Source organism: Syngnathus floridae, chromosome 9 (genome assembly GCF_059516105.1).
Source record: "Syngnathus floridae isolate MCC-2025c chromosome 9, RoL_Sflo_1.0, whole genome shotgun sequence".
NCBI lineage: Eukaryota > Metazoa > Chordata > Actinopteri > Syngnathiformes > Syngnathidae > Syngnathus > Syngnathus floridae.
The window spans coordinates 10,220,836-10,244,295 of record NC_142421.1 but is presented as its reverse complement, the minus strand read 5'-3'; the positions used below and the strand labels follow the sequence as shown (position 1 = coordinate 10,244,295).

At 39.3% G+C, this 23,460-nt stretch overlaps 1 protein-coding gene and 1 long non-coding RNA gene across 2 annotated transcripts; one reads left to right on the top strand and one right to left on the bottom strand.

Annotated features, from left to right (window-relative positions):
• Positions 1-1,955: 1,955 nt before the first annotated feature.
• LOC148393425 (uncharacterized) lies at positions 1,956-22,040 on the bottom strand. The gene is made up of 5 exons (XR_015860133.1): positions 21,979-22,040; positions 6,357-6,446; positions 4,600-4,662; positions 3,238-3,347; positions 1,956-2,849 (listed from the first exon to the last, which is right to left on the bottom strand). It is a non-coding gene; the product is annotated as an uncharacterized LOC148393425 (long non-coding RNA).
• Positions 8,312-12,428, top strand: LOC148393426 (transmembrane protein 121). The gene has a single exon (XM_088385788.1). The coding sequence runs from the start codon at positions 9,552-9,554 to the stop codon at positions 10,500-10,502; it is 951 nt and encodes a 316-aa protein (XP_088241914.1). The 5' UTR covers positions 8,312-9,551; the 3' UTR covers positions 10,503-12,428.
• Positions 22,041-23,460: the final 1,420 nt, after the last annotated feature.

Below are 23,460 nucleotides of genomic sequence, written 5' to 3'. Positions count from 1 at the left end.
TTAATTCTAATTTAGGTTGTTGACACTTTGATTAATGCAATGCATTTACATTCAAATACGTTTAAATGGGTAAATGGCCACATCATGGTGCCCCGTTCGATCAAGTCAAGCCCGGACATCTACACGGAGGCCTGCGTAAACAGAAAATGCATCAATGAGGCCAAATCTAATAAGGCTGTAAACAAATCACTGCATTACACGCAGCCTGAAAGACCGTGCTAGTTTGCTAAGGCAACACGATGTTGTTTATCTTCATCCCAACACCGGCCTGACAGAGATCCAGGGAGGAAACTTCATTTTATTTATGCACGATACTGTGGTTTGTACCATTGAGTCTATTTAAGTGGCTCGACTGAATCCATCAGTGAGTAATCTTGTGAGCAGAGCAGGGCAGAGAGCAGACAGGTTAACAAAAAGCCTTTCAGGAAAATGTGCTGCCTAATCACTTCATCAAAACATTGTATCCATGAGTGACACTAAATTCACTTTTGCCACTATCTCGGAATTTACTCTTAATACAGGGCACTACCATTTGGACAATGCGGAAAACCCGTGTCAGATACTCATAATATACAAGCAACAAGTCTTATAAATTAAAGCATAGTGGACTCACAGAACTAAACGAATTAGTTTATAGTAACTAGACTATCAGTCAAAGGTGCATTTTTTTTTTTTTTTTTAAGCGAAGTAAGTTTTTAAGCCCCTAAAAAAAATCCGCCAGAATTCTGGTACCCATGTGGCACGTCGCTGCTCTAAATCAACCATTTCCCAGTACTCCTGATCTCAACTTGTCGTGCGTATTAAGCACACCTCTCCTAGGATGCATTATCTTCCCTTCTGAACTGTCAAGGCTAAAGAGCTGTCAAAAGCTGCCAGAAAAAGACTGGAATAGTTACAAAAATCATCTACAAAATGCTTAGTGAGAAGGTAACCACTTGGAGCTATTACTTGAAAGTGTAAGACATACAAAGTGACCTGGAGCTCTATGCAAAAGCTCGCCTGAGAGAGGTAAGGGACAAGCCTGCAATAATACTGGTAAAAAATAAAAATGTGTATCATTCACACACAGTTGCAGAAATCGTTCACATTATGTCTGCACCTACTTGTCCTCCTGATGTTATGCAGCTGCATTTTCACTTTTTTTCCACAATAATACATACGTGGAGATCTCTTTAGGAAAAGTTTTGCTTTTTTGAAATACTGTTGTCATTCAGTCACCCAGATGGTTTTATGGTGAAATAAATTGAGTATAAACAGCACGTGCGTTTGACCCAAATGTCTTGCTCGGTGGGGATTTATTTATATATGATTTATAATTATGAATATAATTAAGTAATCTAATAATTAATGTAGATAAAGAATAGAATATTTTTCTAAATAACTACTGTACTCTCCATTAGATTTACATAACAATGATACAGATTATTTCTTGTTTTAAATTAAACAGAGCAAGGAGATTGTTAGTTAGAAATCATGCTTTTCTTTCTGAGGTCATAGGCCAGTGTTTTATTCTGCACAACAAAAGCTGTTTTTGGCCATACTGTTGACTGAACTATTGAATGCATTTTATTAAAACAATCTGTACTGGACCCGAGAGTAATAATTATAAGCTTTGTCTTGTTTATTTTCTTGCGAACAACACAGTTACACATCTGCCACGTAAAATTAATGGTACTGCAGACTCTTGAAACTCCAAGCGGATGTTTTCCTCTGTGTAGTTTTGTCACATCCTTTGGCACTTTTACAACTCTATGTGAAAAGAGCTTCAATCTTTTGAATTTCTGTGATTGATGCCAAGTTATTCTCAGTGAAACAGGCTAAACCTGCCAACAGCAGGTACAAAAATAATTCAATCACACTGATAAATACACAAAAACCTTGTTGGAGTTAACTGTCACAGTTATAGAGGCTGAACTCCACAAGCAGCTTGGTAGTCTGACAGGACAGAGGGTAGCTCAACTCCATGTTGGATTTAATATCCTCATGGGATATTCATCTATTTCATGTTTCCCAGTTGGTGGTTAGAAGCCTTATGGGATTGTTGAAGATGGGAAGCCTTAACGCCCCCATTTGTTTTCCTGTCGGTAATCGATTGCAGAGTGTTACAGCTAATGTGATTTATGTGTCCCATTTTCACAGTTATGCTTCATGTACAAATTGTCTATGGTGATGTAAATTCTCCTTTCTTCCACATTCTTTTCACAATTTGCTGACACCCGATTTCTGGCTGCTGAACACCAATAAGGAATTTATGAATCTCAACATTTGGGATGTAGTGACATCAGAATTTCATTTCTTGCTCCTCATTCATCTCTCATGGGAATATAAAAGTAAAAATGTATACCTTGTATGTTCTGGGATAATTCTTGTATCCTACACCTCTCACTCTCTTACAACACACACACACCCACCCACGACTATATCTCTTCACAGATAAACACAAGTCACTTACTAAGATGTCATTGCACCAAGACTGCCACAGGCATTCAATGTCGGAAAGAACAAAGAACAATATTATGAACAAATCAGACCCCTCAGTACAGAATCCATCAATGGTTCCAACATGACACTCACACAACACAGCTCAAGGACTTGGATGATGAACTGGTGGAAAGGAAAAGATGAGTATAAATCTTTGCCTCTGTGTAGATCCTGAGTCATCCACGAAACGCTAAGGCAAATGGACTTTTCTTGTTTGTTGAAGATCAAATGAAAAGCCTTCATCAATTCAACATTTTAAAAGTGGGTGACGATTTGTCTTTGCTTGTCAAAGTCGTCAGCGATGACAGGTGAGCCAAAAGTGGACTGTCTTGTTGTTGGACAGTTTAGCTAAATAGCAGAAGTGAAAGCTGTGGAAAATGGATAGACAGATATTTTTGCAGGACCATTTCATACTGAAATAGTGTTTTAAAAGTAGAAAAGTAAGTTTTGTGGGAATCAAATGGATGGAATTTCCTTAGACGTCATCTCCTACACTTCAATGCTTTTAGTGTCTTAACTAATTGACACATGCTTATATTTATAAACTACAATCAGTATTTGGACGATACTTTATGTTGTTACATGAGGCTTGAGAATTCAAAAGGTGCCTTGGCCTTGATTGAATATTTCCATTTGTTACTTTGGCTACAGTCCGTCCGCTTCCATAATACCAGGTGATGCTAAGGTCCCGTATATAACATGGCACAAAATCTAGGTCAGATCAAATTCTGGTAGGATTGTTTTCAACAATTTTACCTTGCATCTTTACCCCATCAAAGTCGCCAAACGGTTCAATCGCATTTGCTTGAAGGTTGCCAGGATGGATTTGTGAGATCAAACACCTGTGCTCTCGTAAATCCAACTACCTTGTGTGTAAACAAAGCGGAATGATAAGAAAGGTCACTTTTGTGGCAGTGTTGCACAATCAAGTAAAGAGCCAAATTCTCCTTTACCAAATAAACGTGATTGGAAAGGTTACGGATAAATTTCACTTCAAAATATAAACATTCTAAACACCCACCATCACTTGGAGGTATATTAACTACCTTTGCATTTATATTACAGGTTTACTGTACATGAAGTGGGACATTAAATGTTAATGTTCCATTTGGCTCATGAACATTACTTGACTTAATAAAAATAAATTCTTGAGAAGATAGGGGAGAAAATATGCAGAACAAAGGAGGACTTGCTCGCCGATGAACAGGAAAGTAATCATACAAAGCAAAAAACATATTTGAGATCAATTAGGAAATAGAATAAACCCTTCCAAAACATTCTTAGAGCTCAATGTGCAGTGTGCAGACTTGACTTACTAACCACATTTTGAAATAAAAGAGTTTGCTATTGCTTTGAGAAACCATGACTTAAATATTTGCAGAATGGCAAATACCACATTTAAAGACCAGGGGACATTTATGACAACCGGAAAACCAGCAGGGGAAGACACAGCATAGCTGCTGCACAGACTGCTTACTTTGCGGCCTCTGTCTTTTGTGGATGCTTTATGTTGAAGGCAATGTGGCTTCTATTTTATTATCTATTTATTTTGTTGTTTGTGTGCTGAGCTCTACACTGATGATGTAGTGTTCCTGCCCGTTAGCCAAGGACAGTAAAAGGCGGTGGGCTTGAGAGGGCGTAATAGGAACAGGCACAACTCCTAAATTTGATTTGTCGGAAATCGTCCATCTTGTAATATCAAATTGTGTGAATCCCGTTAACTGAGTCACATAGTAGTTGTGAAGTCCTTTGTGTTTGTCTTCATGACTGATATATTGCCGCCTGATGTTACACACACCAGAGGTCAGGTGTTACAATTAAATAATCATGACGTGCAATTGTTCTATTTATTTTATTCTGATATGTTTCTTTTTTTAGTATGCCGTATAAATTACTGACTGTGGGGTGTGAGTCTCTTAAAACCAGGTTTTAATGAGGCTAACAGATTAATGGCACATCCATTCATTTCATGGCAAAAAATGATTTTGAGATATTAGTGTTTTGAATTATGAGTGCTGTAACAGAATATATTAGATTCATTTCCCAAGGGACTTCTATATTTCGATATAGGTCAGTACGTGCCTGAGGTTTGGAGTTTTGTGCCCTGAGATGCTTTACCTGGTCATCATTGCAGCCATCTTTGGTAGTTGCTCACTTGTGGGTCTTGATATCATTTTTGTTCTAAGGAACAGAAACACAGGACATTTGGTTAACCCAGAGGCGGCACTGTTAGGGTTAGCACTGGGTAGCACGGCCGCTTCACAGTTAGAGGGTGTTTTCGATTCCCCCTCCAGCCCTCCCTGTGAGAAGTTTGCATGTTCTCCCCGTGCCTGCGCGGGCTTTGTCTGGGCACTCCGGTTTTCTCCCGCATCCCAAAATTATGCTTGGTAGGCTGATTGAGCACTCCAAATTGCCCGTACGTGCACGGATGGTTGTTTGTCTCTGTGTGCCCTGCGATTGGCTGGCAACCAGCTCAGGGTGTCCCCCGCCTACTGCCCGATGACCTCCGTGGGGACAAGCGGTACAGAAAATGTATGGATGGATGCACGGTCAACCCAAAAAGTGCCTGCTAGATAGATTTTGTTATATTGTAAGGTCATTGAGGTTGATGGCTTATGGCTGAAGTTTGGCACGAAAAAGCATTTTATAAAGATGTCCTCGAGATATCTACTATACAAAAAGGATTCTTTCACTTCACATTGAAACCTCTGGACATGTTGCCCTCTCAAGGATATCATTTCTACTTGCCATGTGACTGTTTTGACCCAATATGGCCTGTCTTTTGAGAAGTTCCGTTGCCTTCGATTTAACCTTCAAAGACAAAATAAGGAAAGACAAAATTGCAAACATTGAGTGTGCATAAATGACGATATTTTGGAGCTGAGACTTTGCCTTCAAGCTCGGGTTAACGGTCTTTTTTAATAGAGAGGTTAACATTGTGATGGCCTCTATTGTAAATTAAAAAAGGCATGTAAATGACACATAAATTATAGATTACAGGCTGCAATGTGAAACGAATAACAAATGCGGACTTTGGCGGTAAGCGTATCAATCTCCCATACTGCTGTTATGGGACCAACTATTATAGTGACAGGGATAGTTCCCCTGTGGTACAGAGAAGCCAGCCGGTTATTTAAATTTACAATTTAGATGTTAAACTGAAGCCATTAGCTCAACTGACTGTGTACATGGTTGTAACAGGAAGCAGTTATGTGTTTGGCTCAAGGACAAATTCTTGTTATTGAGTAGGCTGACCTGTTATCATTCATTAGATTACTGCACCACCCTTCCTAAATACTCCTCGGTTTTCTCGAACAATTTGTTATTTTAACATTTTGTATCATCAGGGCCTGTCACTGGGCTCTTAAATCAAAAATATATAATGGCACAAATCCTAGTTTGCTTATTCATCCCCTTGCACGTCACGACTCAGTGAAGACCGATTTCATAAGAGACAAATTACTCACTAAGAAAGCAGTAAATGATTTGATTTGTCCTAGTTTCCAAGGCATAGGGCCTCCATGTGTGCTAATGATAAAGACACGAGGATACGTAGAAGTCACTGATGGCAGCTGGCGCCTGTCACTGCATCCGTGGTGATCATTTGCAGAATTAAGCATCTGCATTTTCTGCTCACAATGGTGTTAAATCACAATGTGATGAAGAGTGTCACCGGACTGCATAGAAAAAGCAATTCTTGTGACCTCTCAGAATGTGCAATTCATGAAGCGAATAGTAAGTAAATGACTTCATACTGTCATAATGAAAGCAGTTTGGTTTCTCTAAGGAGGGATTATCACTAATTGGCCCAGCTGGCAACGGCAAACTAGTTGTGTTATCATTTTTGCACTGCAGAATAAAACAACCTCTCTTACCGCGAGACATTTTAGGACACTCATATCAGCCACACATGTGCACGCCAGAAGGTCAAAATATTTCCATAACGGCCCCATGTTTGACATCTCCTGCAATATGGACAAAATAGATTCTTTTAATCATTACTGCTATTTTGGAGGGTCAACAACACAGCAACAACACTGATGGATAAAAACTACAAAGTTTAAGAATTGGTCAATGGATTATTACAGGCAAAATTGCATTAATGGAAAATGACCAAAACTTTGAGAAGTCAAACAATCATCATGCATGAAACCTCAGCGGAATGCAAAATATTTCTGGAGGATTAACTTCCTTTGTCTTTTTGTGAAAGCTGCGGGATACAATACGGATAAATCAGTTTTAATAAGAAAGAAACAAACCAGCAGAGTTGCCGATATAAAGACACTCATCTCCCAGACACACATTGTTGTACTTGTCATGAACAAAAATGTTGTGTGTAGATCCCACAAAACTTTCAAGACGAATTGTCTGAAAAATAATTTATGTGAAGATATCAACAACAAAGAACTAACAAAAACAAAACGACAAGGGGTCAGTTCAAATGAATCATTCTAAAATAGGTCCACAGTGCCAAAGGTAAAAAACATGCACCACTGAAAAATACATGAAATACATAAAAACATAAAACTACAAAAAAGAACTAAGGAATAATAACAACAATGAGACATAAAACAGTAAGCACAAAGGGTCAATCGTACAGGTGAAAATATGAAAAATGCAGAGAGAGAGGAAAATAAAACGCAGTTGCTCCTAAAAAGACGTTGATCGCCATTCGTAACAGGAGCGCCGCTGAAGGCATCGCCGACCACCCATCACTCACCCACGCAATGAAACAATATTAAAAAAAAAAAAAAAATGCAAACAGAGACAAGAGAGAAATCCTCCCTTATGTTCATCACCACTGTCTCTCGGCCTTGGATAATAGTTTCGATGTTTCACGAGACATCAATAATGAAACAAGCGGCATCCCGTAATGGATTGCGTAACGTTCAACTGCATTTATGAGGTCAGTGATTTTGGCTTGGCTCTCGTTTTCTGTTATAATTAATCACAAAAGTAAGGGGTTGAAGTCAGTGCATGTCTTTGTAGACTTTACTTTGTGGACTGGGAAACAGAAAAAAAAATCTTCCCCAAAATGCCCCTGATCAATTAAGGGTAGGTCACAACTCTTTAGTCTATATAAAGTACCTGTCTACCCACCTTTGAAAACAAACTCACGTCATCATCATTTCTAATTCTGTCTCACCAAAATTTTATCTTTCCACATTTCCTCCTCCTCCTAATCTTTTTTTCTTTTCAGCATCCTCTTGTCCTCTGATTCATCGCTCTTTCTCGAGATCAATAGGAAATATACGTGTCATGATCTTGGCTGCCCCTTTGCCTATAACTCCCTTCGCGTTGTCCTTGATTACAGATACAGGAAAACCAGATTTCTGCATTGGAAAGGGTATCTTCTCAGCCATTACTCCCTCTTTGGATTCCCTACCTCTGCAACCAGCACAAACACACAGTGCCTTAATCAGCTGCTCACTGAAGGAGGTTACCGGGGCTTTTCGTGAGACTCAAATAAAACACAGCTTGGGAAAATGGGATATTAGCAGTAGACACAATGTGGAAAAAAAAAGACAGACTCTACAGGAGTGACTGAAAAAAACCTCGGCAAGACTGAAGTTGTGCATTCAGCTAAGCTGCAAAAGTCCTCCCTCCCCTTGCATTTCATCACCCCATAGAAAAGCCCCCCCTACCTCTCTCTCTCTCTCTCTCTCTCTCTCTCTCTCTCTCTCTCTCTCTCTCTCTCTCTCTCTCTCTCTCTCTCTCTCTCTCTCTCTCTCTCTCTCTCTCTCTCTCTCCCCCCCCCCTTCTCTCTCCCCCTCTCCCTCTCTCTGCAGCTGTGGTGTGCCGAGCATATCACCTCCACAGAGCAAGTGCCTTTACTTGAGCAGAGGAGGGAGTGGGGAGAGGAGGCTGGCAGCATAGGGAAGAGAGAAATCCCTCAGGAGCGTGCACCGGGGAGCATCGACGACTTTGCAAAGAGAGCTGTAAAGTGTTCGGGGAAACGGACAGAGGTGTTGGGGGATCAAAGTGGTCGCTGGGTCTGGGAAAGCGTGCAGAGAGCGAATCAAACACTGGCGCTGTTGATCCCGGTGTCCCTGGCACAGTGAAGGAGCCGGAACAGGAGAGTGAAAAGGTTGCGGGATCTTGCAAGGGGGGGGATCCTTTCACTGTCAACCGAGCCAGATACATGCTGTGAGACACAACTGACTGGAGAGAGATTGCTCCACTTATTTTCCCCAAATTTTCCTCCTCTGAAAGCATCAGAAGAGAAAAGACTAGGTAAGAAAGACGAGACATTACTTCTCTTGGCTTCATTCATGCTGGATAGTGGCGAGGAGAACTCCTTGACAGAAAAGGCAATTTTCAAATCCTGACTTACTGCAATGCTTTTTGCACTCAGAATAACTTTCTGGGCTTTTGCACGCTCAACGAGCACAACATATAAATAACCTCCGTTCTCCTCAGTGGCTGAGATTGAAACCATTAAGATGCCTTCTGCTGATGCAGTCTGAACTGTAAGTGGATTACAACGGCAATATTTTGGGACTGCTCTTTGAAAAAAGAAGAGGAAAATCTATAAGTGGTGGATTTACATCTGTCAGAGTGGAAGAGGATCCTGTGCCGCTTTGTCTTTCTTTTCCTGTGGATTACAGATGGGCTTTGTGATCTTGCCGCACAGTCTCATGGATGACTGTGCACCAGTCATTAGGATAAAGTACAAAGGGGACTCAAGTGAGGACTGAGAGGAATCTTTATCCCTGAAGATTGGGCAAACGCAGATGTTGAAAGTGAATCTGCAATTTAATGTTTTGTTGCTAATAATAGGACATGAAAGTCATTTGTTCAAGTGTTGCATTGCATTTAAAGAGGGCTTCTCGTTGGACAGACATGCTGACGTTGTTGGCACACTAGTTGAGTGTCATTCACTAAATGAAGGGTTCTGTCTACAAGGCAGGTGGCTTGGACACAAGCAAAGAGTGACTGCGGTGATTTGGGTCGTTTCTATTTCCTGGTGAACGGAGCAGAAGTCACTTTGCGGGAACACCGTAAATTAATTTGCATCTTGACTGGACAAACCGAGGACTCCTCCTCCTCCTCTTCTCAACTGCGCAAGCATGGTACCACCACCTCCCACCAACAAGCCACACGTGTGCCTGTCCACCATCCTCATCATGAGCAGCATGGCGCTGATTGACGCCTACCTGGTGGAGCAGAACCACGGCCCACGCAAGATTGGCATCTGCATCATGGTGATGGTGGGAGACATCTGCTTTCTGATTGTCCTGCGCTACGTGGCCGTGTGGGTGGGGGCTGAGGTGCGCACGGCCAAGAGGGGGTATGCCATGATCCTCTGGTTCCTCTACATCTTTGTGCTGGAGATCAAGGTCTACTTTGTGTATCAGAACTATAAGGCCGATAGGAAGAGCCTCGACGCTCTTGCCAGGAAGGCACTAACACTGCTGCTCTCCATCTGCATTCCAGTGCTCTTTGTGGTGCTGGTGGCTATTGACCACATGGAGTATGTGCGCGCCTTCAAGAAACGGGAGGAGATCCGCAATCGTCTCTTCTGGGTGGTGGTGGACTTGCTTGATATTCTGGACATTCAGGCCAACTTGTGGGAGCCCCAGAAGAAGGGCCTCCCTCTGTGGGCGGAGGGCTTAATGTTTTTTTACTGCTACATCCTCCTCCTTGTGCTACCCTGTGTGTCTTTGAGTGAGATCAGCATGCAAGGTATCAACATTGTGCCCCATAAAATGCTTCTTTACCCAATCCTCAGTCTGGTGACTATAAACATCATCACGCTCTTTATTCGTGGTGGCAACATGATTTTGTACAGGGATGCACGAGTGTCGGGGATCTTAATAGGAAAGAACATACTGGCTATTATCATAAAGACCTGCAGCTTTGTCCAGTACAGGAGACAGTTGCAGAGTGCCCCTCCTGCTTTTGGGGTTGAGCTGCAGAAAAACTCACTGGCCCATGCCCGCCCTTCCCCCACCCCTCCCCAAGCAGTTATCCAGGACCAGACACCCCTGCCTGAGGTGACAACATGCGAGCACACGTGACAAAAATGCTTTGCAGGACCCTCAAGGTGCTGGCAGGGCACAACGTTTTACACTTTTTAGTTCATGTGCACAATCATCGAAAGAAAAAAAAAAATGGATGCACACGCAAGATGTTTAGCCAGCATCTCCAGTTCTGTCATGTTGCAATTTACATCTTGTGATTTTGTTGAAGCGCTTTCGTCCTGCGAATTCAATTGATTGTGTATCTTTCAAAAGAAAGAGGAAAAAGTGGAAGACAAGAGTATATATTTTTGAATTGGCTGTTGCATTGTAATGTGTGATGTGGTGTGTATTTGTTTTGCTTGAGTCTTTTTAGTAGTTCAGGGCTTTATAACTGGAGCAAATGAGAAAATCCAAGTAATGTGAATATAACTGTTGATGATGACGAAAGTGTCTTTTCTATGTGACTTTTTGATAAAATACTGCCCTTCTATGAGAACAGGGTTTGCATCATGTCATTTCAAAGTCATTGGAGCAGTTAAGTAAGTGTGTGTTTTGTTTTTAAGTCCAATTCAGCAGGTCTTTAATTAACCTGTGCTGCAAAAATAAAATAGATAATGATTTTTCCACTCATTGCTGAAGTGGTGATTTCGCAGTGTCATTCCTCCCATGAGGATTATTGTCTGGTTCCAGTCATCAGTCGCTTTGAGTGGGTGCACTGAGAACTGCATCTGCAGCTAAAAGTATATCACTTGATTTACAGTGGTTCCAAACCTGTGATGAATACATAAAAAATAAAAAAAATACTGCATATCCCAAGATGTGTCCTACCTAATGGAAGGTAGAATAATTTAATGTTGGTTATTTTCAAGGGGAAAATATTTACCATATAAAATAGGACAAATCACTGGTCAACCACTATTCGACAATAAGAGGCTCTTTTGTTTAGTGCATATGCTAGGTCAGGGATGTCAAACTTATTTTTGTCGTGGGCCATATCAGACTGCCTCAAAGGGCCATTAAAATTGTCAACCCCCAAAAAAATGTATGAACGTCTCATATTGTATATATAGTATAGGCTACACAACAAACTGATGAATAGCTAATTTTCAAAACAGAGACTAATTAAAACCGTTCAGATATTTAAATATGAAATATTGAGATCAAATCAAATATCTGAAAATAAAAACTATTAAAAAAAGAATGGCGATGAAAATTGCCAACAATATCTCTATTTTTTAAAAGTGAAAACAATTTGAAATTTTGGAATTGACATATGAATTCAATGCACGGGCCACCTAAAATGATGTGGCATGCCGTATCTGTCCCCCGGGCCTTGGCTTTGACACCCGTGGGCTGGATGAAGAAACTGGTCCATTCACAACAAACAGCACGGGGAGGTCAATTATAAAGTAGCTAATTGGGAAGCTGAACTAGATTTCAAGACAGGCCTCTCAATACAAGGCACTCTTTTCATCTTTAAGCCTCTCCAACTAGTTGCTCCTTATTATGCAAAGTACTCTGGTTTCCCTGAGAGTTACGAGTTCAATATTTGAGACAATGAGAACAACAGTGGCATCGTTCAGTTTTGGTCATTTTAAAGTTAAATGAAAAAATGAACAGCTAAAAGGCATATCTTTCTTATCAATAATGGTTTAATTAAAGGTTTTTGCACTTTTTATACAGTCCATTATTCCATTTAGTCATCTTAGGTGCCAGTGCATCTCCATGTTAGTGAAGGTTAATGTTAGTTATCACTTTTCACTTCAAATTGTGCCTCATGAGAGAAGAAACAATTTTCTGTGGTCAAAGTAACAGATTGTTGCAAATACAGGAGGTAAATGCAACATTAATTTACCTTCGGTACAGATTTACACAGTTCTTGCAAACAAGTGAACATGTTCAGTCTTTAGTATTAATAAACTTGATTTAACCTGATATCACTGCATCTTACAGTGTGTGAATTAAAAAAAAGGTATTAAAATAATTCCCAAGTAACCACCACTAAAAAACATCTATTTATCATGTGACATTTACTAGATGTTGCACAATTAACCTACATTGATATCGAAAGACTACAGTGCCATGGGCACATGTGCTCTTGCTATATTTATATTTTTTCAAGATGGAATGTCACAAATGTCATTTGTAATTAAAAAATTAACATTTACCACCGCATTGTGGGGGTCCTCCTGATGCCTATGAAACAAATTATGTGCACCTACTGAATTAATAACTCATTTAGTCCTCCACATGGTTTCAAAAAATTCAGACTATATCCACAGAATCTGAAAGAACATTGAGGTAAAAGGCTCATAAAAGCATCTCAGGGCCCAAAGAGGCTTAGTGGATGGTTTGTAGGTTATGCGACCTGGTGATTGAAATGAAATATTAAAATACAGAAAACGCCGACAGAACGCATAATGAGCACAGATTTAGCTTTGCTGAGTTCTGTGTTTTTATTGAGTTACTTATACATGAGCACTACATTATGACACATCACTGCAAATGCAACAAATCTCTCTGAGTACACCGAAGAACAAATCAATGATTGATAGACGAACCCAAAGAACATCGCCAAAACGGCAGCAATGTGCACTCACCCCGTCACGACACCTCATATCAAATGAATACTGCAGTCATGTATCCTTGTTCCATAAATGCATCACCCTCCCAGATGTTTAACTGCCAGTGATATTTGGGTGCACTGGCCCACATTAACACTGACATAACGTGGTGGCCTGCGCCCAGCGAGAAAGAGATACGGCAGCAGTAAATTCATATTTTGACCTTGGGCAGTCTGGGATGGCAGCACAGCCGGGAAAACAAATCTATTTTTCATGGAACTCATGTTGTGGCAGAAAAATAACAGAAATAGATGCTCATCAAATATTGATTTACTTGTATTGGGGCTAACCGATCACAGATTTTGGAAGACTCGACAGAAAAAGATGAAAAAGAAAAACGCCTGTGATAATGTTGCCTTTTAAAAATCCCTTTAAAAGGTCCACACTTAAAGGTCTGTGTATATTATATAGAAATGTGATGGCCAGGGTTGAAAGTTATTTTGCAGAGCGGTCCAATCAGCGATTGGAAATTATTATGCAATTTATACAGATAAAAAATTGTTAGGGGATCATGCCAATAACTTCAAATTACAACGGTAAGCATAAATCAAGTCTTCTTTAGGACCCTTCAGTCATTGCTCTGACATCTAAATACAGTGCTGTGTCTCACATTAGAAGGTATAAATTCTTTCTTGATTTCTAACGGGCTCTGTTGACTCATCAAATATTTAGATGGTGTGTTTTCAGGGATATTTTCAGTCATCTGTTTTCTGTGCTCCGCAGAGTCCCAAAAGACTTCAAGAAAAATAGCTGTGGGTGAAGGGCAACATCAGTTACGTATGTGTTCTGTAAATGTGGTTTCATGATAACAAAAAAATGTATTATTCCTCTCAGCAGGAAGAATTTTGCTGAGTCTAATTGAGCTGTCTCCTTGGACACAGCATCAAGAAAAGGCTGTGGAAATGGCCTGCCATAAAGTTTAAGACTACAATGATTAGTTCTTTGATTCGTGGCTTTAACATCCTTTGTGTGTAATTGACGCCATTTGTAAAAATTAGGTCATAATGTCAAATTCTAACGGTAAGCAGAGCTGCAATGAATTGTATACCAAATTAACATAATTTATTATGTTAGCTTCCAATTAGCACACATACTTGATTGCTTGGTTATGTCAATGCAGTGATGCAATATTCGGTTTTGTGAAAATATTTTTGTGGTGCTCTATTCTATACGCTGGGCTCCGCTTACCCAAGCAGAGGACACCCCTAACTTCTTGTCGTCATGGTAACGGAATCTGTACTCATCATTAAGCCAGTGGTAAGATAAAAAGCTTAGCATGGCCACTTGCATGAGACACGGTCGTCCTCTCGACAGGCTAATTTTAGAAGTATATTTTGATAAAAGAATGTCAAAGATGTTATTAAGACACCAGAGAACTGCTGATAAATGCACAATAAGTATCCTTTAAAAAGTATCCTTTATGGGGTTTAGATTCCATAGTCGAGAAAATGAAAAATGTGCGACGTGTGGAGAAAAACATCCAGATATTTTCTCTTTTTCTCAGAACAAAGCTTGCCACGCCACAATGCACGTTTTGAGACCTTTTCACCTGACAAAAGACTCAACATCTGCCATTCAGATGTATATGAATTTTCTTTTATGGTACCTGATTGTGCAGAGAAACCATCTACTCTTCACACAAATATGCTGCTAGACACAACACACTGAATCATTGAACAATCAAATGGAGTAAAATATGTTTCTCAATGTATGATGCTATTCAGCTAGATGTTTATCCTCGACGGGTATCATTTTTGATGTTTTCAAATCTTCTACGTGGGTGCTTTTAATTGTTTGGGTTGGACACACTGTTGAAAGACATCATTTCAGACTTTTTACGACTGGTGGAATTTACAGTTTAATTATCACTACCACATAGAAAATTCTCCTAGCAGGAGTTGGACTTCTCAAGGCAACAGTGATCATCACTTTTTACACAACAGGGTGGAAGATGTGAGTGACCGTCTGAATCTTAATATTTTTTCTCGCCATGTTAGTAATCACTTTTTACACATGCATAGATTGAAACGCATACTCATAAATGTGAGTTGTGCCTGCTGTACTATTTACCGTACTTCAATTCAAGGTGAACCACTACATTGAGAGTTGCTGCCTGAATAGAAAAAAAAAAAACAATTGGAGAGACCACAAACAATTTCAGTAAAGTAGGTGCATTCTTTTCTGAAAAGAATTGGTTTGAAATTCTCACTTGATTGATATGTAGGTTGTGATTGTAAAAACATTTTCCGACACATTAAACACCAAAGCCTGAAAACATATTAAGTCGTGCAGTACTTCAAGTGTTATAAAAATTCATTATGGTTCACCATACTGTAGTTGAACACAGAAGCAGGGGCAGGTGGTGCACTTTGCAGACCCCAGCCTCTTTTTTCCTATAGATAGTATATTTTCTCTTGCTTATGAAATGTAGGGAGGGAAAATGGCCAAAATAATTTCAGACTTTAGAGTCTGAATTAATTAATTGATCCTGGGACCCTTCCAAAGCCGTTCTCAGCCAATTTTTCCCGACATCAAGAACAAATTAAAACTGAATCCTTGTAAATGGTTACATACTGTATACAGGAGCCACCAGGCAGCAGGGTGATAAAATTAAGTGCATTCCAAAGAGACTGATGGAATGGATAGAAATGAAGGCAAAGAAAAGCTGGTGGCTTGGAAGACCACAGAAAAGCACAGTTGATTCTCAAGTGGTACCATTATAGAGAATGGCCAGTGGCCATTTTTTAGCTGTCCAATGCGTCTTTGTGTGTGCAAGTGGCAAGGGGGATTATTTATAATCTTGTTAAACTATACATTTTAGAACACTGCGTGTGAGGCATCGGAAAGTTGTAACTCATCAGCTGTCGTGTTGGAGCTTGCAGAGCTCCCATCATGCTGTATACTGTAAGTAAAAATTTCTTTTTCTAACACCTAAATGACCTTGTGAGATCAAATCACTCCCATCCTCCTCAACAAACCCGTGTCCCTGTAAACTAATTAGTGACTGGCAGGTATAAAATCAAGATGAAGCATGATGAGTGACAGCCGAGGGATGCTTGATGAGGTCAGGCTGACACGGATGGACATTATGATACTGGATTTTATACAGCTCGTCAAAGAATTTTTGCTCACTGGTAATTGTATTAATTGAAAAGAAAATGCAAAACGGTACTTATTAAGTTCATGATTAACTGGTGAGCCGAGAGACCATGTTATCATGTACTGACTCCGCTATCTTAATACGAGTATAAATTTTAGGTGTGTGAGTCACTCATTCTACAAAGATACAGACACTTTTTGGATCTATTTAGTGGTCACAAGAAATCCTTTGGCTCAAATGAACCTAATTAGATCTCTCGACTTGCCTTTCTTTAGCTACCAGCGGGTTGTTCATTCCTGTCATGATGTTCATTAGGTGAGAAGCCACAAAAAGAATGGGCAGCTTGTACTGATTAATTTTAATGCGATAACTCATGTCCAAAATTGGGCATTAAATTGAACAAATTAATACAAATTCTGCCTACTAAGGGTTAGTATTTTGCCTCTGCCACAAGTGTCACATTTAGATAGAAATTATGTTTCCTGTTCATTTTGAAATGAGCTCCATGGTGAGAAAATATTGACAAATGTGAAAATCGTAACGTTGGCTATCGACGTGAATATTATACGTGACTTGTTCAGATGATGATGAATTGTGGCTTCATCATTCTCTTATCATGGCTTTCTGTGGCTGTGCAAAGTGCGAGGGAGGTTTTGTTGCTACACTGATGACACATTCAGTAAGTAGTCCTGCCACAAATACAATTGTGTGATACTATTGGGACTTACAGTGGGAGGCTGGACTCATTTTTAATAAATAGAATTTCCACTTGGCTGTACATATAACCCATTTCTTTAGAAAGCTATTTTAGATTGTTTTCCACTCAGAAATGAATGAACTCTACAAATTATTTATTTTTTGATTTACTTTGGTTTTTTTATGGTAGCGTAATATATATAATAAAGGGAGGTTGTTAAAGAAGTCAACCACCAATTTTTTTTTTAATATGTTCTGTGCAGTCCAACTAGTCACAACACAGTGTTCTGATTATTTTATTTGTTTATGGAATATGAACTAAACAGGCAACATGGTTTAATCTATCTCAATGTTTGCCACCATCTGTCAATTTAAAATGACAGCAGAGTTACCATGTCTCGGCTTAGCGTCAGAAAACTGGTGAGCCGGGATTGGTTGTGACCTGGATGCATGCATTGATTTTAAAGCATGATAAATAAATGAATAATTACTCTAAAACAAATAAATAATCACGTCATCACATCTGCTATTTGAAAATCTAAAAACACAAGCTTGTGAATGCAAAACTCTGAGAGCACATTGTTTCAAGAGATTGGACTTTTTGTCTCTCTCTTTTTTTTTTTTTAATGGATTGTGCTTCCCGTTAGAACAGCTGTCTGCTGCATCTTCAAGCAATAACTATAATGACATTATAAACTATAAAAGTGGACAGAGTCATCCAGAGCTGTATAATAAAGTTGCAGCTGGAGAGTTAAACAATGGGCTGGAACTTTGTGATCAAGTTCAGAGTAGAGCTGCAGACTTGCTGACAATTTCCTGTGGGTTTATTGCTGGTTTTATGTTAAAATTACTGATTGGCTCCCAACTTCACTGAGCTCACACACTACCAAAGCTGCAGGGATCCTAAAGTGCAGCACACGTAAGATTGACTTTTGTGTGTGTGTGTGCATGTGTGCATGTGTGTGTGTGCGGCCGTGTGTGTGTGCGGCTGTGTGTGTGTACACTGTTACAGATCATGGTACTGATGTGCTTAGTATCAAAGCATTACTAAAGGTTATTACATATTGATGTCTTTAAAAGCCTCTCAACCCGTTAACATGTGATTAACATGTGTTATGCTAATTATAAACTTAAAAATGAGAAATTAAAAGACCTGCAGCACACCAAGCAACAAGTGAACCATCATAATAAAAAGAGAGGAGACCCTCCCAACTTTGCTTAAAAATCTGACTTGGAAACTGGTTAATAGACTGAATTCAATTTTGAATAACGTTCACCTCTTTTTTGCATACGGAATTGCTGCAGGCAGCATGTTTGAGTAGTAGCTAGCATGTCACACTCGAAAGGTTCTGGTTTTGAATCTCAGCCAGAATTGGATAGAGAAGCCAAAAATTGTGAAAATTAATGCGAGTGTAGATGGTAGTTTGTCTATAAACTGTGATTGATGGCACACATGCAAGCTTAATGAAATAGAAAATGAGGGGGTTGGAAGAAAAACTGCAATTTGCATTCGAACCTTCAGCAAGCACCACGACGCGTTCATTTAAACAAAGCTCGGTCTGCTGAATCTTTCAGCTCAGGCATAGAAACAATCATGCGATCAATCTAGTAGAAACATTGGCCAGGTCTCATTGAAATTCTCACTTGCCATTGTCTCAAATCATTCTCAGTGCTCTGATTGGCTCACGTCATATCCCCCGGAGTAAGACTGGGTTGGACGTCATGTACTGGCATCCAGCTTTGTTGACAAGAGGCTCACGTTGCAAAGCTGGCACAAGGCTGCTGCCATACGCTCTGCTTCAGAAGGCGCTTCGACACGGAGCCACAAATGGGAGTAAGGCGGGGTGCTTGCTGTCCCTGTGATTTAACAGTGGGTGTAAATTATGAGCGAGTCTCAGCCCCACCAGCCAGTCTCATTTCAAATCTCTCTACAAATCATACTTTGCAGGCGGCGTGCAGGGCAAGGACCATAAAAGGGCCCCAAAATAATCATCCACTGCAACTCTTTTTCTCGTGCTTTCATTTATTAAGTAGGCGACTAGAAATCTAATGTCCTTTATTTAAGACAGTGAAAATATGATATGGACACGCCAGATGACATATGTTGGCCGGGCCAGCTTATATCATGTACTCTGTATGTAGGTGTATGATAAATGATGTGGAACTCGAGGTGCCTTGTATGATTCAGAACATTTCAGGGAAAATCCTAGTGCGATCTCAAAACAATTCCGAACCTGTCATGGAATTGATTGTTGGTTAACTCTTGGGGTCTTATTCTCGTGCCTGAATAAAGCACATGGGTGGAGTTTTCTTTCTCTTGCTATTTTCATAGACGTGCACAGGTAGAAATTAGTGATTCCGTCATCATACAAATTAACAGAAATAAATATCGTAAAAATAATAATAATCATTCAATTAGTAATTCAGAGGGTTTGTTGCACACTGTCATTATATTCATGAAAGAAATACGATGACATACCGAGCTTGCATGCTTCAAGTATTATAAAAACACCTGAGAAAATATGTTAATGGAATCTATGACACTGACATAAAACTAACATAAAATGACACATGACACTGATAGGACACAATTTGGCACTCACTTGTTGTGTTTACATCACAGATCTGTATTCAAACCGCCTCAGACTTTTCTTTGTGGAATTAGTGTGCTCCACCTGCTCCTGTTTTCTTGCTTTCACCCAAATTCCAAAACATGCATTCTAGGTTCATGGAACTGCACATTGCAGCGTAAGAATTTCATCCACACAGTTGATGTGGCGCCACACAATTGGATAATTAGGCGTGCACTTCAGTACAATTAATTTGAAGTGTAGGAGAACGGAATCATTAAATAAATCATGTGACATTCAAGATTCATGAACCAAATACAAACTACCGTATTTTCCGCACTATAAGGCGCACCGGATTATAGGGCGCACCTTCAATGAATGGCCCATTTTAAAACTTAGTCCATATATAAGGCGCACCGGATTATAAAGCGCATAGAATAAATAACTCAACGCTGCTCAAATGATAATCCAATCACAATACAGTAACAAAATAGTGGAAACAATAACAATATATCAATAACTCAACGTTGCTCAAACGTTAATATCACACAACACACAAACTAAACACGTAAAGCTTACTTTGATAAATTCGTCCTCATCCACGAATCCATATTGGTCCATATATAAGGTGCACCGGATTATAAAGCGCACTGTCGGCTTTTGAGAAAATTTTAGGTTTTTAGGTGTGCCTTATAGTATGGAAAATACGATAACTAAACTGAAAAGTCCAAAGGTATTTGTGGCATGCAATAGCATTGGCTGAAATTTCAACATCTGGACTGTGAGGCAGACACTATGTGATTGTCATGAGCAGCATGCCTGCATGATCCACATGCGAGCCTGTCACTTACAAAGCGATGTGGCAATGTGTCTGTCATGACACAATTGGCAAGCTTGAGCAAGTGAATCCTTTTAAGCTTGGAGAACTAATTCAAAATCCTCAGACGCTTGGATAACCTCCAACATTATTTCTCATTCTGTGTGGTTTCTTTACAATCATACAAGTCGGTAATGACAAGGGCATTCAATGTCATTCGGGGAAAATGCTGAGTCTGAACTCGTGTTTAACATCCTGTGAAACCATTTTGCATCATTCTAGTTTCGCACAAATAACTTTCTGCAGAAGTTCATTAGAACATAACAAAGAAGCGTGACAATGGCCCATTAAGCAAGCTCTGCAAATTTTCTGAACTCTCTATTATAATTGCCAGTGGCTGCATTATATATTTTCTTTCTCTCCTGTACATTGTAGCAAGATGATTACAAACCTGAAGTCAAGGCTGACGGAAAGCTGGTAGATCATCAAGATTTTCACGAACATGGTAAAACTGTCGATATTTTCCTTCTAGCTGAATAAAATGTTGCTTTTGACTAGGCACAGTTTTCTTATGCAGCTTTTGTCCAGCAAGATCTCAAAAGAGTATTCAACAAATTTGACAAAGCAGGTTTGAAGTAGATAAGGGCATCGAGTGCAACCGTTTTGTAGTCATTATTGATGAACCACAGCTCTATTTAAAACATACTTCCCAGGAGTTCTCGGGAAAAACTCTCAATTATTATGCTGCAGATACAAACCGTCTCCTTGAATTGCATTTTTGGCCAAAGCGCTCCCACCAGACTGACCCAATTAGTGGCTGAATTGAGATTCACACATTCTCGACCAATGTGCACTTTTACCGAAGCATAACTAAAACTAATACCAGTCAAGCATATTAGTGCAAAGTAGCGAAGCACTTACTCTAATGGCAAAAAGAACCCTTTCCAAATTTTTCCATGTTGCCTGCACTTCATGAATGGATATGGAATATGAAGATGTTTTATTTTTGTAGTACCTAAAATATTAGAAGATATTATTTTTTTGAATGCTCCATCCATTTTCCATAATATTTATCCACTCAATAGGGATGGCACATGTATTGTACACAGAGGAAGGCCACAATTCTGAATTTCCACTGTTAAAAAAAACTTTGAGTCGTTTTTGGAAACTAAGGCTAAATGCACTATTTTTCAATTCAGTTTTCTACAAACTAAAGTTTAGTTTAGGAAGTTTGTAGTTACTAAACCTTAAAAAAAATAGACAAAAAATAAACATGTATCCACACTTGCAGATTTAAACAATTTCATCTTCAAAAAGCAGTTTTAAAGGGTGATGCTTAATTTACTGTACCAATGCCAGAAATGAATCTTTAAACAACCAAGTTTATCCAAGTTACCTTTAGCAGGTGTCAGATGAAAATTTTCCATCACAGTGAGTTTATAGTCACCAATTACGGGTTCCTTGGATAAGCGCAAACTCATGCAGATGCTCTCTTTATAGGTCTCAAAAAGCCTTTAATATGGACAACTTTAATTAAGCTTCACTTTTTTGCCTTTAATAAAAAATACTGCAGATTATGCATGGTTTCATAACCAAAACAAAAGCTTAATTTCTCATGGCTCTAAAGCTCTCTCAATGCATTTTCACTAAATTCTTGTAGCTGCTATACAAAACACTATCATTCACTGACAACCTGCAAATGATTTTTTTTACAAATGACTCTTACTTTCAGGAGGTCAGGCTGGGGTAAGTTGAACCACTTTTCTTCTTGAGGATCACTACAGGAACGTAATTAAAGTTTCTTGGCAAATTACAACACGAAGACATATTTTTTAGGATTTTGCAACACCCACCCCTTCCGGCACAGCTCCAGGTTTTTTCTACCCTGGCGGTATAGGGGAAGCTGTATCAAAAATAGGGGAGGCTGTATCAAAAACAAACAATAAGGTCAACACAACTAGGTTTTCTTTCAGTGTATGCCCTTAAAGACAACATGGCAGATGAGTCATTTTAAAAGACGATGTTGCTTGAAGCATTGAACTTTCAAGTACTTGAACAAGAGGATGTTTATCAGTGGCATACAAATGGATGATTGAAATAGAATCTTTCATCATAAGTATGTCGTTTTTCTTTCGCCCTCACTCCTCAACATTCCTTCTTTTCATCTATTCGCCCTTTGTGTCTTCATATGCATATGGTTTTCTCCATCCACCTCTATGTATTCGCGCACTCCTGCTAAACAGGCGATGAACAGCACAATGTTAAAAACTCTTTTTTCATGTTGCTTGCTATACAGCCATAATACAAATTAAATGAGATGGGTCAAGGAACTTAGGTTATCATATTGATTTTATTATCTCCCACAGCAAATATGATACATTTTTATGCTAGCTGTAATACCCAATTTTACCCAATTATAATGCTTTATGAATCTATCCATTCAATCTGAGCAATTCATCTATTTGCAATTTTTTCTAAAGATTAGTTCAATTCTCCATTTAATGCATCAGTGTGTTGCTTTTTGCATAATCTGTATGGAATGATATGTATTGGTAAGTATGCCTACCTTGAAGACGTAAGTGGACACTTCCATCTTATTTCAAAAGGGACAATGTTTACTGCTGAAGTGGACAAAATAAAATGCACGCTCAAGGTTGTTGGCAAGACCATTCGATTTGCAGCTATTTGGTCATAAACTATTGTGTTTGGCAAATTGGATGAAAGAAAAAAAGATTGTACCAGACGAAAAATATGAGGATTACAGCATTGATTATACCAGCTGGCATGTGGCTATTGGCTATATGCTGTTTATATTTGTTGGGATATTTAGTCTGGACTTTAATCAGGTTCAAAGGGTTTGTTGCCTCAAATTCAGTTTTTGTTGCAATACAGACAAAACCATTACAAGTAAATATCAGCAACTGTACTACACTAATGTGGTACATATGATTCATAAGTTAATTGAAGAGGAATGTGTTAGCTTTCCGTTCCACATGCCAGTCACCACAAATCCTCTGTGGGCTGTGAGCTAATTCTGTTATCTGCCACAGAGTCCCTTTTATTGGCATGGTAGTGTGTTGTGTCAGTGGTGATTTGTCCAACAGTCTTGCTTTATCGTGCTCCTCTGGCTATATCTTCACCTTGAAAGATGAATCCAAGCATTTTGAGCAAAGGACATATTGAACTGCCATGCTTAGAGAAATAAGTG

Excerpts from the sequence above, each read along its gene's own strand:
- LOC148393426 (XM_088385788.1), top strand. The coding sequence starts at position 9,552 with ATGGTACCACCACCTCCCACCAACAAGCCACACGTGTGCCTGTCCACC.